The 18,481-nt window shown below is 33.6% G+C and overlaps 1 protein-coding gene across 7 annotated transcripts in view; it reads right to left on the reverse strand.

The window, feature by feature from the left end:
- Positions 1-18,481, reverse strand: part of DNAJC13 (DnaJ heat shock protein family (Hsp40) member C13) — a 75,483-nt gene that overhangs the window by 43,297 nt on the left and 13,705 nt on the right. For 5 of the 7 annotated variants that reach the window (XM_039336197.1, XM_039336193.1, XM_039336195.1 and 2 more), the window contains 14 exons: positions 17,086-17,161; positions 14,112-14,261; positions 13,437-13,478; positions 11,988-12,188; positions 11,380-11,586; positions 8,826-8,921; positions 8,504-8,595; positions 7,671-7,837; positions 7,478-7,557; positions 7,223-7,392; positions 5,210-5,309; positions 4,530-4,637; positions 3,123-3,278; positions 1,498-1,554 (listed from right to left, as the gene is read on the reverse strand). In XM_039336197.1, coding sequence (XP_039192131.1) covers positions 1,498-1,554; positions 3,123-3,278; positions 4,530-4,637; positions 5,210-5,309; positions 7,223-7,392; positions 7,478-7,557; positions 7,671-7,837; positions 8,504-8,595; positions 8,826-8,921; positions 11,380-11,586; positions 11,988-12,188; positions 13,437-13,478; positions 14,112-14,261; positions 17,086-17,161 — 1,702 coding nt within the window. Of the gene's footprint in view, positions 1-1,497; positions 1,555-3,122; positions 3,279-4,529; positions 4,638-5,209; positions 5,310-7,222; positions 7,393-7,477; positions 7,558-7,670; positions 7,838-8,503; positions 8,596-8,825; positions 8,922-11,379; positions 11,587-11,987; positions 12,189-13,436; positions 13,479-14,111; positions 14,262-17,085; positions 17,162-18,481 lie in introns of those variants that run through there. The other 2 variants (XM_039336198.1, XM_039336200.1) reach the window with 2 other exon arrangements.

Consider the following 18,481-nt stretch of genomic DNA (forward strand, 5'->3'; position numbering starts at 1 on the left):
TTATTTCTGCTGTGACAAGAAACATCTGAAGTAAATCTGAATAACTTTGGTATCATTACTTCATCTTTAAAAATACAAAAGTAGCCTTGGAAAAAGAAACATTTTCTCACTGTACAGAATTTCACAAAATAATTCAAGAAGTTTCCTGGAATACATTAAGACCATAAAATATGTTATTTTTTTGCAATGCCCAATTGATTCCCTTAATATTGTGCATTTATATTTTCACAAAAATTGCTTTATAAAGATTTTAACAGCTGCAATTCACCTGCAGTCAAAAACTTCCCTTGTAAGAAAAAAATAGAAAAATAAAGAATTATATAAAGCAACCTAGAACTAAGGAGAAACTTCCTGACAGTTAGAACAATTAACTAGTGGAACAACCTGCCTCCAGAAGCGGTGAATGCTCCAACACTGGAAGTTTTTAAGAAGAGACTGCACAGCCATTTGTCCAAAATGGTACAGGGTTTCCTGCCTGAGCAGGGGGTTGGACTAGATGACCTCCAAGGTCCCTTCCAACTTTATTATTATTATTGTTATTATCATTATTATCATTATTATCATTATCATCATCATCACGGAAGAGAATGTTCCAGAAAATTTTAAACTGTTTTTTTTTTCTTTATACCATGCCAAATCTCTTCCCGGTTCATGACATTTTGGGGGCAATTCGGTGATTTCCAGAAGTAAATTTAAAGTGTTCTAACAATGGTCAATCCCTGAATTTTTTTCTGATTGCCATGTTGAGAACTCGTTGAACCATTTCTTGGTAAGAGGATTTACTTCTTGAAACTGCCAAATAATTACCAGAACAACATAATCTAGAACTTTGACATGGGTTATGGCTAGATGAATTTTGTGCAACCAAAGGGGAAAAAATCCCTTCCCCTAATCCTGTTTATGCAGGTAGTCCTTGACTTTAAAGCTACAATGGATCTTAAAAAGGTACTTAGAACCCAGATTTGAAATTCTGATGATGGTTCCCCCCCCCCTCAGTTATATTACCTCCATTTTGGGAGCTTGGCAACTGGCTTGCACTTAAGCCTATTTGCAGTGTCTTGCAATTGCATCATATTCTTTAGTTTCTGGCAAAAATGCCGCATAGCAAACAATGGATTCGCTTAAGTACTGTATCGTTGCTTTATGATTGCTGCAGTCACTTAACAATTGCCACAAAAAAAGGTTGTAAAATTGGATATGGTCACACGACGACGTGATTAATGACCATATTGACATACAACTGTAAATGTGAGCTAAATTAGTGTCATAATTTGAAGACTATCTGTATATTTCGAACAAAAAAATTGTGCTGTAAGAATCAAATATTTTCACTGACATGGTTCATTTAAAATAACTGCTTTTAGCTGCATGAAAAGTAAATTAAGAGAAAAAAGACTTCATATTTCTTCAAATATTTATTTTATACAAGTTGTTTACTGCACAAAAGTATCCTATTCTTATTTTTTTAAAAAATAAAACTTTTAAAATAAGTCTTACTTCTATTATTGCCTTCATAACCAGTCCAGCTCCTTTCACAATGGCCATGGAAGGGTGCTGTGAAAACAAAGCATAAGAAAGCAATATAGTGGGGACATAGTGAATCGATAAGTCTAAATCACTTTTATAGGAACTGCAGTTGAGAGCCTTCATGTTCTGTAGCAGATCAGCTCCTATTTAATTCACTTTGCAAGTGCTTGAGAATCTCAATGTGAAAAAAATGGCACAAACACATTATGGTAGTTCTTCTTAAAACTGTTTACTTTCTTCAGACTTGATTGTTAATGGAAAAAGTCAATGAAATTGGTATTATTTATACAACCTTTTGAGTGACCTGCTCTTATAAATCTGGACAGGAAGGGCTGCTTTAAATAATGAGAAATTAATTTTCTATGTTTAATATGAAATATTTACAAGGATATGTTAAAACACACATCAAAAGCAAAGTATCGAACCATGGATTAAAGTATGGTGAATGTCATTTATCTGTGACAATTTTAACTTATTTCATAGCAAATTGGGACTTTGGCGGGAAAGTGGAATCCATAAAAAATCACAAATTATGAACTTTTCCACATAAGAGATGGAAAAAAGATTTTCAATGCTGGAAAGAGAAATACACCGTATATGCTGGCGTATAAGACGACTCCCGGAAGCGCTAAACTTGGCGCCAAAGAGGGGGGTCGTCTTATACGCCGAGTAGTCTTATACGCCGGAAATACTGGTAGTTTCCGGCATATAAGACAACGTTCTAGGAAGGCGGCTCAGCGATAAAGACAGGTCATCTTGTACGCCGGGTCGCCTAATACGCCGGCATATACGGTACCCCTGATTTGTAGTAACAAATCAGATTTTTATCTTTTTGAAAAATCTAATTCAAATGTCTGCAAGTTATACATTCCATTTATAATATAAATTTCTTCTTTAAAGTATATATTCTGAAGCATTTATTTATTATTTAACTTATAAGTAATTCTGGTCAGTGAACAAAGTTTTACAATTAGAAATAATTAAAATACAAACATTAAAATACATTGCAGCCAAAAATCAATTGTAAAACACATCTCTGAGCACAGAGCCAGGTCTTTAAGGACTTACAAAAAACCAGCAAGGTCAGGGCCATTCTGATGTCCAAAAGGAGAAGCTTCCTTAAGGGAGATGCTATAATAGAAAAGATACATCTAGGCCCCACTGACTGACAGCCAACAAGACCAGAAGAATGCCAGCTTGAACAGGTTGGATAGATAGAATCAACTGGGAAGAGAGATAGTCTCTCAAATAACCCAGTCCCAAGTAATTTAGTTACATGATATTAACACTTTTGCATGCATAATGTCTATGGAGATTCTCAGTCATTCAGGTCATAGTTATTCCAAAGTGCTTTTTCACAAGGCAATTGGACTTTCTTGTTTTTCTCTGAAGATGTTTCGCTTGTCATCCAAGAAGCTTTTTCAGTTCTGAAGAAGCTTCTTGGATGAGAAGCGAAACGTCTTCTAAGAAAAACAAGGAAATCCAGTTCCCTCTTGAAAAAGGACCTTTGGCATTTTGCATGTAATACTTTTCTTTCTATTAGTTTGATATACTAAAATTAAAAAAGTTCAATTTCTGAAATGTTTTTTATTAACCTGAAAGAGCTTGAAGAGGGTTCTCCCATTAGATGCAACCATCTCTAATAACATATCAAACTGCTGCCCTTCTGTTGTTTCACTATACGGAGCACAAAGTGCAAAAGTAAGGAAGTCCAGAAGCGAACTAATAACTAGGGCACCTGTTCCATATTCCTAGAAATGAAAAAAATATATTCATTTTAAAAGATTTCACAAAAAAAAATTAAATACTCAAGAACTATTCTTTTTACTCCAAAGGAAGATGAGCTGAATATAAAACAATCACTTTAACTTCAAAGGAACAGCAGGCAGAACAAAACCTATCTATCACTTCCAATTCTGGAGATTTCTCTCTTTCCAACAAAAATGAAGTACTTCTGTGTGCTGCACCCATATGTAACAACAAGAAAACACATTCCAAAGAGGTCATAAAAATGAATAAACTTATTAAAAACTTATTATAAAAGAAATTACTGTTAAATCATGTCCAATCTATATGCATGAGTCATTTTCTTTACTGGACACAATTTATCCTCAAAAAGGATTAAAATTCTTTTAATCATAGGGCATTATGATTAATTTTCAAAAAAATATCCACAAAATAATCTCAGTGATTGCCTGTTTACTTTTAACAACTATATTCACCTTCTATTATACAACTACAATACTACATGTATCTCATTAGATATTAGATCTCAATTACAGTCCAGAATTTTGACTTTAAAAACAGACAAGTAAGCTTTTCAGATGGGCACATATTTAATGATGAACATACACTGTTGGCACTCTCAGAAAATAGAAAAGTTTATCTAGTCACAAAATGGCCATATTAACAGATATTAATTAGAAAACATCTATTTGGCAGAAGTTATTTGATATCTTTTGGAGAGGAAGGATGGGAACCTCTAAAACAAATCTTGAGAGTCACACATCAATTTATTTATAGGACACTTATTTTACTTCAGTCTGGCTCACTCCATAACAGTTTATGGTTGACTATTTATAGAGATATTCAATAAAATTAAGTAAATACTTCCAAAAAGTTGAATTCTTATAGGCACATCTCTCTCAGAACAGCTAATTATGCTAGCTGTTTTTACTTTGTAATATGGTAACTTATTTTTTAATTTAGATAATATTTAAAATATAAAATCATACAGCACAAAGAGATACCCAAAGAAGTGTTTATAGATTTGCTGATACTTATAGCCAACACACAATTTATTTATAACCTTAATTTTCAAATATAATTAGACATAATTGTAACATAAAACAGCCATAAAATCAGATTTTCAGCATCTTGCGTCTTCTAAAAATCATGATGCAATGAAACCAAAAATTTCTGAGCTATATAACCAAGAAGACCTCTCATTGCATCTCTCAAACATAGAATTTTTAAATATTTGAGTCATGTAAAACACTGACCACATGTGAATTAAATTTCTCCAACAAGTTTTCCAAGAACTTCTTTGAAGAAAGAAGGGATGCCTTGTTTAACTGTTCTTGCCTCAAGTCATAGTCATCATGCATAGGCTATGGATAAAAATATGTCATTAATATAAAGCTGCAATTATGTGCATTATAATATAAAAATGATAAAGGTAGAAACATACTAAGTCAATTCATCTTACACATTTACATCAATTCATCTTATACAACAATTTTAATTAAAAATCTTTCCATTATAACTCACATAAAATATCAGTGAGCTCACAAGCTTAAAAACAATCCCAACTTCCTGAAATTTAACCCTAGTTCTTTTAGTTTTTTTTCTTCCTAGCTGCATTCACAAAGAGAAAATAAACTCAAAACTTTTAGCTTAATTGAAAAAAGCAAATATATATTTTTTTCTTAAAACTGCCCTCTTTTGTTAGTTAACTAGTCTCTCCAAATTCCATCCATAATGATTTGAAGATGTTAATTTTATCTGCATTATATATGGAGGAAATTAAATTGGTGAACACTTATTTAAATCATGCATTAGATTATCCAGATGCAATAACATATTGAATCCAGTGAAATTCAGCATTTCGTAAACCTCTTCATTTTAAGAATCATTGCCTCTAAATTTGATCACAAATATTCTACTATATGTAAGTACTTACACACATAAGGGCACAAAGCATGTCAATGGAAGCATGGGTAACTCCATCATTGTTCCTTTTAAGAGCCTTCACTACCTTGACACCCAGGCGCTCTCGAAATCTTTAAAAAGAATAAGGCAATATATTACATATATAATTGTGAATATTATCTTTAGTATTAAAACTCAAAATTAAACAATTCTATTAATTTGAAATGTTCAGTTTAGCTTAAGTGAATGGATCTAACAACATAACATTAAACTAAAGGGAGATAAATAATAGATCAAAAGGGAAAAAATCACCATTACAAAACATTGCATATCCACTAGCAATTAGTTCCTACTAAGCTGGAGTTTATAGGCAGTGTAACAAAAACTGGCAACATTTAAAGGCACAGAATTCTTTGAATAAAGTTAGTAGAATAAATCAAAATGTTCTGGGAATTTAGACAGAAGAGGAGAAATCAATTGTAAACAAGTGTTGTAAAAGAACTAACAGAATAACAGAACAGAGTTTCTTTTGCGTTTACATCACAGGGGTACCATCATTAGTAACAGGGTTTCCTATATTTTCTTCAAATAATGCTATGGGGACACTGTTAAAACAAGACAATATAAATTGATCAAAACAGTGATCTTGTCCAGATAATTGGTCTATTCGTATTTTAAAAACTGTTGTCAATAAATATATCACAGGGACAAGCAGTACAAGATGCCTTGTATATCTGGAATTCCTATTTCAAAATTGAATTAGCTTGCTCTAAACATAATCGCAAAGAATCCCAGGAAAAGCCATAGAAAGTGATTTCCTAGAAAGCTTTTTTTACAGATGGAATCAAAAATTAGTTAAAGGGATCATTCCAACAGACTATGCAATACTTTCAAGAAAATGTTAATCATTTAAAGACCATATATATCATATGGTTGCAGGGAGGAGGGGAGAGAATGGTTTCATGCGCAAAATAGAGATGACTTAGTATTTGTGCAAATGGAGCTTCGCATATTCACCCATTGCTTGTGCAACCTGGTTCCCAACGGGCCACGGACCAGTGTCTGTGGACTAGAAGTGGGGGACTCCTGGCATATGGCATCTACAGAGGTCATGCAATCATTGATATACTAAATGTCTATGGAGATTCTCAGTCATCCAGGCCATAGTTATCCCAAAAGTGCTTTTTCATGAGGCAATTGGACTTCCCTGTTTTTCTCTGAAGACATTTCACTTCTCATCCAAGAAGCTTCTTCAACTCTGACTGGATGATGGGGAATGGAAGGATTTATACTCCTTGCAGATAGCTGGTCATTTACATTCTTTTAGAACAAGGTCGTGACGTGTCACAACTTTTTTCACATTGCCGGAGTTGGAGTGGGCGCAGCATCCATATGATGCAACCGCCCGTGGGCTGATTTTGGAGAATGTTGAATTACAAGAAGGCTCCATACCCATTTGCACTACTCAGATGACCTTTATGACACAGATAAACCTCCAAGTGGCCTCAACGACTAAAAGAATGCAAGTGACCAGTTGTCTGCAAAGAGTATAAATCCTTCCACTTCCCATCATCCAGTCAGAGATGATGAAGCTTCTTGGATGAGAAGCAAAACGTCTTCAAAGAAAAACAAAAAAGTCCAGTTGCCTTGTGAAAAACACTGGTATAACACTGATATACTAATTTAGCTTAAATAAAATGTCAGCAAATGTGTGTGTATGTGTATGTGAAAGATATGTGGACTACATTAGATAATATATTAAATTAAGATAAAATCATAAAATCACCATAATATGGAGCCATAGAACTGCAGTGGGGTAGATTTTATAATTCAACTCTACTGATTTTTGACAAACCATTGTATTTGGGATTAAAGGAACAACCCTTTCTACTTTTATTCCAATACAGGCTATAGATATAACATTGGAAGTACGTGTCACTGAGATCAGTAACAGAACAGAAGTAAAAAGTATCACAAATTATTACAGAAGATACAATGTAGTAATAATTAGTAATAAAGTATATATTGAGGTTCAAATACTTACTTTGGAAGTTGTGTGAAAGCAAGAAATCCAGCTTTGGAGGCAACTAATCTTCTAACAGCTTGGAACTGGCTTTCAAGTTCTGCAATAGATGCAGTAATGTCACCTTCTTGGGAGAGTAATGCTGTTATAGCATTATTTATTAGCTTCTCTTTGTTTTCGGAAAAGAGACCCTGAAGGAAGAAAGAAAAGTGCTTCAACAGCAACAAAAAGGATAACCATGAAAAAAGGGGACTGATGTGTTTATTTTTCACTTACATCTTGTGTCACTGCATGCAGAACTCCACTGTATGAAATGTTAGAATTGAACCTAAAGACAGCATCCGCAAAATTGCCATCTGCAACAGAACAAGTAGGAACCAAAATTTAAAAAGTTAGCTTGCTTTCTGAATCTGCAGGAAGACAAAAAACCAACTAATACAGCAATATAAATCCTAAAAAGCACACTTACTTGGAGGTGCTGCCAAAAATCTTAGATGAAGGCTTTCAACTTCCTCGTCTACTGGCATACTCAAAAGGCCCCATCGCTGCCCTTTTTCTGTTGGTGTCATTTTCACACAAACATCCCTATTACCAGACGCTCTAACTCCATCCAGCAAACTGGCTAACAGTGAATCCCTAGGAAAATTGTTCAATTTTTAGCTACTATTGTCATGAACAGCAAAAACAAGATGTTTTTCTACTGAATTGTATAAAATATGATGAGGCAACATTTGCAAACATAACATGTCCCGTAATATACAGTATCAATTTGGCTACATCTGAAACCACATCACCATCTGTCTCATGTCTGTCAGGAAGATAAAGAAACACATTTTCCAAAATTGACATGTGAGGAATTGATAAATAGTTCAAAACATAACAGGAGATAAATGAACGATTAAATGTATTATTTGAGGCAGGGCAACTGAAGAGATAATAGACCATATTCTACTTCCTCAATGTCTGTATTTATTTGAAAAGAAATGGAAAGGACTGATTTGTTTTCCTTGAGTACTGGAGGGTTTATTTTATTTTAGATACTTTTCAGTTATTAACCTGTAATAAAGTTTATTTTCTAGACTATAATTTTAATTGTCTTTATTTTTTTCAGGATTTGATAAGGGAATTTAAAAACTAGTATCTTTTCTTATCAATATAAAAACATAAGCTATATATCTGAAAAATTATGAGTAACTATTTAATTTTGAAAAGGAAAATAAGTACTATATCGTGTATGTAAGAATACTACCTAAACTGACATACCAACAAAGTAATTGATAATTCAATAATATTTTAAAATACCTCTCTGTTGAAGAGTATTTTCGGATTTGTCCCTTGATAAATTCTATGGTAAAAAGCTGTGGATTTTCAGAATCGCATACTAGCGCAAATACCTTTAAAGAAAGAGTTCGTCAAATAGAACTTGTCATACTAAATCTATTATTCTATACATATTTAAATACCACATTACAAATGCCAATATTTCATATTCTTTTCTAAATTTTAATGTAATTTATGAACTCACAAATTATGTGTATTAGAGTTTCTAAATGAGTGAATCTTGAAGTGAAGCTGTTTGTCAGGTTATGCTTCTGTGATCTATTAAACACTATTTGCTTCTTACCTCTCCTAAAGGTTTCAGTGTTGCAATATTGTATGTAGCTGGGTCACGTTCCACTAGGCATGTTTCTGTAAGGGCTAATATCCGTTTCACTGGTTCCTTGAAAATATGAGATATATTTTATTTAATTAATGATTTAATTATATAGAAATTACAAACCAGATTAAATGGAAGAAATTAAATACTAAACCCTCCTTATGCAGGTACTCTTTGCCTTATAACCAGTTAAGATGGTGTTGAAAAAAAGTCTTACAACTGGTCCTTGCATTTATGACCATAGCCGCATCCCCATAGTCACATAATCAAAATTCAGATGCTTGGCAATTGGCATGTTATTTATGAATCATAAATAACATGCCAGTTACCAAGCATCTCAGTTGCAGCATCTCATAATTATCATTTGCAACCTTCCCATTGATCTGTTTACAAGCAAAATCAATGGGAGAAATGGGATTTGCTTAACAACCGTGGTGATTTGCTTAAAAAGCTTGATAAAAAAGGCATAAAATTAGACACAACTCACTTAACAACTGTGTGATTATAAGCCTAGGACTACCTATATTAAGATGTTTAATGTTAACATATATTGAGGTCCATGAATACATAAATGTATGCAAATGAAATGCAGATTCCTTAATTTTTTAATTATAATGCAACTTGCTGTGAAGATTGATTTTTTTACATGTACATGTACACTGTTCATCTTAGAAAATAGTAAACAGATTTTGACTCAAATACAGCTAATACTTGTAAAAGGAGCTTATCTAGATCTCTTGATCATCCAAGCAGCAAGACGAAGTTGGTACTGCTAATGTGCCTACTAATTCAAAAGTATTTCTACAAGTAAACTACACACTGCATCCTTTTGGTACATATCAAGCCTTTAAAACTTGTTCTAAAAACAGTTATGCAACTAAAATAGTAAATAAAGTAGCAAGGTAGCAAACAAAGCTGATCTGTGTCTTTCGATTAAAAAGGATTTTTACCTCAGTGCTAGCGTTTTTCCCTGAAAGACCTACCCTGAAAATAAGCCCTCGCTTGATTTTTGGGGGTGAGCCTAATATAATCCTACCTCCCAAATAAGCCTTAGTTTTGGGGCGAGGCACACATCTAAAAATCAAGCTTGGGAGTGGGTGGAGGTATGGAGCTGCCTCACAACTACTTACCTTGCAGCCAGGCTCTCCTTGTGAGCCCACTTCTTCTGCGGCATCCCCAGACCTACATTTCCTAGTAAGAGGCATTTCTGGAAGGTCACTGCAGCCGAGAACCGAGCTATGGATTCAATCCATACCTCAGTTCTCGGCTGCAGTGACTTTCCGGAAAGGCCTTTGACTGCGAAATGCAGGCTGGAGCTCCATTCTCAGATGCAGAATGAAGCTGCTGCTTCAGCCGCAGAAATGGGCTGACTGGGTGTGGTTGTCGGTGCCGGAGGTGAAGGAAAAGACCACCCCCCAAAAAATAAGACTTGGTGCCTCTTTTGGAGGGAAAAAAAATAAGGTTGGGTCTTATTTTCCAGGGAAACACAGTAATTCAGAATTTTGAAAAATTCTACATTTCACCTCTGTGAAATTATATCTTTACGTCAGCATATATAGACCTTTTTCCTCATGAGACATCATTTACTCTAACATTGCACAATAAATGAGACATATTAGGTAATACCTATTTTATATATTTATAAATTATATTTGACATTTTCATTCCTTATTTTAAAATTGTTCGAAGAAAGACATAGTTATTAATGAAGTACAAGAAAAGATATAAATCACTGAAAGTTAGTTAGTATACATTCTTCAATGTGGAGAAAACTAGACTTTGTTGCTCAGCCACATGGTGCAATTCTGGAAGCAACCGCCATATTTGCAATCACCAAAATGAATTCTGGTAGATGTAAACACTGCTGCCACTTCCAGAATTGCACCACATGGTCGCACAATGAAGCAATCCATTCCAATATTCTGGAAGGTCTCAGAGTTCTTGAAAAGATGGGAAGAAGAGGATCTGGGGTCAGGGCAATGGGAATCAGGCTGAAGAACTGCAAGAACTCTGAGTGAGGGAAGAAAAGGCTTGCAGGAACCAATGGGAGGGAGGAAAGGCCTGTGGAGACCCAGTTGGGGAGGGAAAAGCCTCCAGAGACCTGGTGGGAGAGGAAAAGCCTGAAGGATCAAGTGGGGAAGGAAGCAGAATATGGATATCTCAGACAGGGATGGTCTTTGAGGTCCAAGACAGGTGAGCATAGCCCTGCATTAGGCCTTCAAGGATGTCCCCCAGCCAAGGCACTATGTGTTCTACTTAACAGCCCACATGTTCATTAAACAGGAAGAACAGGGGATAAGTCATTAAGTGAGGCCATTCTCGCTTAATGGCAGTCACAACATGTGACTATGTAACTATGGTCTTATTTCAAGAACTATTTGTAGTTTTATAAAAGGCGCAAATTTATAGACCTCTACAAAAATTGAATTGTTACAAAATTGGGCAGGCAATGCAAATGATAGCAGAAATGAACAATATATAAAAAAGAGTACTTGTAGATCTTGCAGACTGTAGCACTTACCGCATGCCTTGGTGATATCTTTTGGACCACAAATTCTGCTAAAGATGTAATATATTCATCACTGCTGTATTTCCCAAAACGAAGACTCAAATACTGTTCAAATTCTAAAGGCTCCTTTCGAGTTCTCAAGGAGATGCCAATGTAATTGCCAGCATGTTCTATTGCACTTTTAATAATGTCTTCCCTTTGCTCAGAAGCAAATAAATGCTGCAAATTTCAATAAATTCCTTGATATGAATATTCTAAGAATATTGCCAAATCTGTAAGACTTTATATTTTAAAGACAATGAGGTCTGTAAAACTAAAAAATGTATAAGTAAAGCTAAATTAAACAATATTCATTGCTCCATTATCTAATTAACAATTAACAATACTGAGTTAAAATAGTCTATCTATTTAAGGAAATATTGTTTTCTTTCAAAAAAAAAAGCTGTAAAAGTATTATATGAAAGTAACATTTTATTAATGGTAAATTACAGTAATTAAGTTCAAAACTTCATTTAGGTAATGACATAATAATATATACTAAAAGAATCACATTTTTTTAAAGAACAAACAAGTGTATTAGATATTAAATGCAGGTAAAGCAGATCTTTTATAATACTTACTAGTCTACTAAATCCTCCATAAATTATACAAAAGCCTCCTGGATAATCAGACAGATCAACAAATCCTTCAATATATCTATAGTCATAAGAACACAGGATTTTATTTGTTGTAGGATTAATTTGGTCAAAACCTCCCGGAGTCACTTCTAGAATTACAGGTTGTCTTGAATCACTCCAGTGGTGCTTATAACTGTTGTATCTCTATGATAAAAAATGAGTAGTTTAAAAAAATGTAGTGTAACAATTCTTTTAGGTGAAAAAAGTATAAACATATTCTGTGTTACTGATGGTTTCAGTAGATCAAATCAAACAAGAATACTAAAGCTTCTTCTTAGACTATATTTCCCCTCAGAGGTCAAACCATAAACAAAAACAGGAAATTTGTTACAGGATGAGGCCAGCAAGATTCATCATCTACTTCTATATAATGTTTGTATATACCAGAAAAATAGCACCAACAATGTTCCCAAGACTGTGTACAAACAGTGAAATACTACATATGTAAGTATCATATATTATAATGTGTATTTATATGCATATTCTTTATATACAGAAAAATATGTAACAAATGAAACACGTAAATATAAGTTAATGATATTTCTATTCTGTTGAGTAATTTAAAGTGATTTTAGTGTGCATATGAGGAAGAAACTGAATCTTAATTATTATACTTCATTATGCATTAATTTATAATTATATTTTTTTTCTCCACAAAGAACAAAACATGAAAAAGAACACAAGTGGAAAAATAGAATGTTGCATAACAAAATATTTCACACATTCCCACAAAAAATATGCCTCAAATAAACTGGCTTCAACATACTGAAAATTCAAAATATAATTAGAGCCCCCCTGTTGATTACAAGTTTTAAATGCTATTTAAAACACACTAAAGTTATATAGTGCTCTTAATTCCTCAGATGCAACAAAATTTGGATTTCCCGTCCCTTTTTTGCAGTACAAGGCAATCCCATGGCAACTAGCAAAGCAGAGTAATAGTTGGCAGGAAGGAAAAGAAAATGAAAATTCTACTGCTACTTCTTTTGTGGTCAGTAGCTGCAATCAGATTAGTGTTTATCCTTCCTGGAGATATTTCCTTCAAGACAGGGATTGTTTCCAAGTGACATATGTTCCTCTATCTCAGGGAGTTTTTCAAACTTAGCAAATTTAAATGTGTGGATTTCAACTCCTAACTGCTGGAGAATTCTGAGAGTTGAAGTCCACAAATCTTAAAGAAGCCATGTTTGAAAAATGCCACTTAGAAGGCCCCTCTTCTTTGGTTCCAGAACACTAATTAATTCTTAGCATAAATATATTCTAATCTAATTTAGTCTAATCTATTTAGAGAAAAAGGTTTCAAATGTAGTGATCTGTGAGAACCTCAGCATGAAAGGAAATCTAAGCAAATCTAATTAACTAATATTTATTCAAAACACAAAAAATACTTGCCCTTCCTGTGATTTTTCCTTCAGCAAAATCAGTTCTGAATCGCTGAGAAAGAAAGGAAAGAAAAATAATCAACAAAGAGGCACAAAGAAATTATATTACATGGGGAAATATGTGCCTTATGCTGTGTAACATAAACAACATTTTAGCCATGGCTTGCTAAACAAGCCAGAGCTCTGATTCATGTAGAATATTAATTCAAACCATATTTTATAAAGCAGTATAGCTGGTTTCATATATGACTAATTCAAAATCAAACAAACAAACCATATTATTAGTTTCAACTACTCACTTCTGAGAGCTCTCAAATAATTGAAAGCCAGTATGATTAAGCTACTGAACAAGAAAGAGGGATAGTCTCAGCCCCAGAATTTTTTGGTGACTTTAAAAATAGTCATTTTTTTCGCAGCTCAAGTTATCTCACTGGTCTGATTTTCTAAAGAAAGTAGGGCTAATACTGTGCTTTATATAAATAAAATATGAAGCACATGATCTGCATCCAAAGCTTCCTTCATTAATAAAATATGCATTTTATACTACAACAAATGGAGAAATGTATGAAATATTCAAATAAATCCAAAAATAATGTTCTTTAACATGTGCAAGAGACTGTCATTTTATTTATAACTATAGTGTAAAAGAAACAAAAATTTAATTCCTTAAATCAATAAATCCTACCAGTGCTTCTGTAAGAAGTTCTGCTCTGTGTTCTGTAGAAAATTTAAGTGTTTCAGACTTTTTCCCACTTCCTTTACGAAATGTGAGGCTGAATTCTGTTCCTTGTCCTTTTCCAACAGGGCTGATGCTACAAATGTCTCCATAAGGCCACTAAGTCAAGAAATCACACTCTGAGAATATTCCATTTATCAGCACAGAATATGAGTTCTTGTATCAACATATATTTTTTCAAAAATTTCCCTAGCTTGATAACATAACACATTTTTAATTAACTGTTTCTTAAACATAAATCAAATCTTACCCCAGTGTCTTATATATTGCCATTACACACTACTATCTTTAAAATGTAACTTATTTTATAAGATGAACATAGAGATAATTGTTTCTTCTGAAAATGCTGATGTGAGTTGCAACTGCAGACTCATTAGAGCAGGGGTGTCAAACTGTCGGCCCACGGGCCGGATGCATCATGCCAAAACCACACCCACCCCATTGCTGGCAATGGAAAAAAAGTCACGATGTGTCACAACATGTCATGTGACATTGCGAGTTTCATACCCCTGCATTAGAGGATGGTAAAGTATTTCAAAGAGTGCCGTATTATGTTGCAAACTCCAGACATCTATTATGAATTTTCAAGCTCCCAGTTAATATTTCAAAAAGATGTAGAGCACAGATGTCAAACATGACTTGTTGTGACGTACTGCGACTTTTTTTGCATTGTCGGAACTGGGGTAGGCGCGGCTCCGCATGATGCCACCAGCCCATGGGCCGGCAGTTTGACATCCCTGAAGTAGAACCAAGGAAAATATATTTATATTGCATTTATTAGTGCTGTTTATATAATTGACTGCTCTATTTAATAAGAAAGACAAATAACCATTGCAATCTAACCATTGCAACATTTTAAAAATTTTTACATATCAGTCTATATCAGTCTCTTGAAGGATTTCATACTGGATATTTATTGGGTACCCAATCATGGTACTCTCATTATCCCAAACATTTAATCATTATGAAAGATATTAACTTTTACATGAGTTAATGTGGAAATCTGACATGTATAATCTACACATTTTAATTACAGTGGTGCTTAATTGTTTGTGAATTTCTCTATAAATATGATCTAAAATGTGCTAAAACTAGATAAAGAGAACCCAATTAAATGAGTCAAAAACATTATTTATTTATTGAGAAAAATGATCTAAAGTCACTTATTTCTGCCTGGCAAATGACTTGAACAAAGCAGATTTCTTTTCTCTTCTGAGAAACAGGTTGAAAAAACTTATAAACCTCTTTGCAAAGAGTAGGGACTTCACAAATCCACTGTCAGGCAGATTACATACAAATGGAGGCAATTCAACAACACTGTTACTCTCTCCAAGTGATCAACCCAGAACATTCCAACAACATAGCATGTAATATTCTAGGTTTCAAAAAACCCCAGAGTAATTTAACAAATAACTAAAAGCCTCTCTTGCATTGATGAATATCAGTGTTCATTTTTTAGACCACTATCAGAAAAACATTGAACAAAAGTGGTATGCATGGCAGGCTTGCAAGGAGAAAGCCACTATTTGCCAAAAAGAACATTGCTGCCTGTAGACAGTTTGTGAAACACTACATGGATAAGCCAGAAGGCTATGTGAAGAATATTTTGTGACTGGGTGAGACTAAAATAAAACTTTTTGGCTTGAATGAAAGCACTATATTTGATGAAGGGCATTCCAACATAAGAACCTTATCCCAGCAGTGAAATGTGATATTACCATGGTTTGGACTTGTTTTCTACCTCTCGAGCAAGACAGTTTGTTATCTTTGATAGAACTATATATTTTAAACTGTACTTGCAAATTCTATAGGAAAATATCAGAGTATCTATCTACCTGTGAACTGAAGTTCAGGAAAAATATTAGCCATGTAGCAAGACAATGACCAAATCATGCAAGTTGAATGGCCAAAGAAGGTTTAAAGCAGAAGAAAGTTAATGTTTTGGAATCACCAAATCAAAGTCCTATAGAAATGTTGCAGGAACTGAAAGAATCAGTTTATGCAAGGAAACCAAGCAACATCTCTAAGTTGAAGCTGTTCTGTAAGAAGCAAGGGCTAAAACTCCTCTAGGCCAATATACAGGACTGATCAACAGTTATTATATTTTAGAATCTTAAAGTAGGTCCACACCAGTTATTAAAAGCAAAGGTTCACATACTTTTGCCATACACCTGAGGTATCTAGCTTTGGATCATTGTCCTCAAAAAATGAACAAGAATAATATTTTAACTCATTTGTTTAATTGGGTCCCTTCATCTAGTTTTATGACGTGTGGAGAACACATTTTTAGGCCATATTAGTGCAAAAATATTGGACATTCAAAAGGATTCACAAACTTTTAAGAATGGCTATGCATCTACAGTTCTACCTTCTGCGAAGCAGGTATTAAACCATCATGTACAAAATAAATTAAAAATTATACCAATTTATAACCTCTTATCCAGTTGTAAATAAACCCCACAAAACAGGATGAAAACTACAGAAATTAAAGTTAATAAATATGAAGTACCAGTTTAATAATTACAACTATTTTCATCTAATTCTAATCCCATAAAACCAACTCAATCTTCTGTCTATTTTAAGTAATAGTTATCCAACTCCATAATTTCACATTCATAGATACCAAGTTGCAAGTATTCCTGCTTAGAGAAAAGTGATCTAAATGGTCATAAAGTATACACTATTTTATTTTCCTAACTGAACATTTTTTAAAAAGTTAACTTTCTTCTGCTTTAAACCTTCTTTGGCCATTGAACTTGCATGATTTGATATATATTCTGCATATATATCAAACAGCATTAAGTAGCCAAGCAATTCATTTTACTTTTATTAATTCATGCAACTGAGACAACATTCTTTTCATTCTATCATTTTCACATAGAAGATAAATAGTAACTTTTGAGAATATATTATTTGCCATTACCTGATTTGTAACTTCTAATGTATTAGGATTATATGTTGTGATGGCATGAGTTCCAACTGAAAAGACACGTTTATATCTAAAAATATTAGCATGAGAAACAAGGATTTAGATTTACATGAAAGTATGCAGAATGTTACCTTTATTACCTTTACCTCTAGACTCTCTCTCTTGCTCTCTCTCTCTCCCTCCCTCCCTCCCTCCCGGTGGTTAATAGAACTGCCTAGCATATAGACTGCCCTGGTTCGAATCCCATAAAGGGGTGGCTACCTGATGAGGACAAATGAGTCCGAAATAGCTATACTAGTCTCCCACTTAAATCTTTAACTCTTGTCAGCAAAAAAGAAATCTGGATTTGTAATGTATCGCAGTGGTGACTTGAGCCTGCTTAACGCCCCTAGTTGGGGGGCTGCAAGGTAAAAGAGATTATAAAAAAGTGAACTGCAGTTTAGCAGTCAAAATGCCAAGGTGCAATCAATCAGACCGGTCTGTCTGAAAAACTGTGTGTGTGTGTGTGTGTGTGTGTGCGCACACTATATATATAGTTTCTCTATATAAAGACTATACTATAAAGTTAAGACTATTAAGACATACAAGTTACATTTTATGTTGAATATTTATTAGGTGATGCTACTATGATTCATAAATCTTATTATAACCATAATAAATGAAAGGCAGTTTGGTGTAGCGGTTAAAGTGCTGGCCTAGAAACCAAGTCTGTGAATTCTAGTCCTGCCGTAGGCATGAAAGCCACTGGGTAATTTTGGGTCATTCATTCTCTCTCAGCTCACAGAAACTGTTGTGGGAAAAATAGGAGGAAGGAGTATTATATATGTTTGCTGCCTTGAGTTACTTATAAAGCAATAAAGGCAGGATAAAAATCCAATGTGTAAAATATATTATGATATAGATGTTATACAATAATAAAATTATCACATTTACTATACAGTAAGTATATACTATAGATATACTATGTTATAAATATGTTTTCACTTAAGATAATGTGTGAATCTACCCATAGCTTGGTGTTATTTCCAAACCAGGGCACTATGGTTTATTCAATAATCATATGGCTTAATATTAATATTAAAACAATTGCTTAATATTAAATATTAATCAGGCTATTGTACACTGATAATTCTTTTTAAAGATGCATACAAAAATGAATAGAAATAATACAAACAATTGTAATAATAATCTGAAATAATAAATGCCACTAATATTAAAAAATGGGAATGAAAATTAATGTCAATATACAAAACACAATTACGTAGGAAAATTCTCATATGATATGTATGAAAAAGAATGTCTCAGAGAAACTAGTCAGTAATCATGTGGAAAAAATGGAACAGAACATTAAGAGATGAGTCATTGAAGGAAAAAATAAATTGGATTTAAC

This window comes from Crotalus tigris, unplaced genomic scaffold (assembly GCF_016545835.1).
Source record: "Crotalus tigris isolate CLP2741 ecotype Arizona unplaced genomic scaffold, ASM1654583v1 scf7180000017666.27876245, whole genome shotgun sequence".
Lineage (NCBI taxonomy): Eukaryota > Metazoa > Chordata > Lepidosauria > Squamata > Viperidae > Crotalus > Crotalus tigris.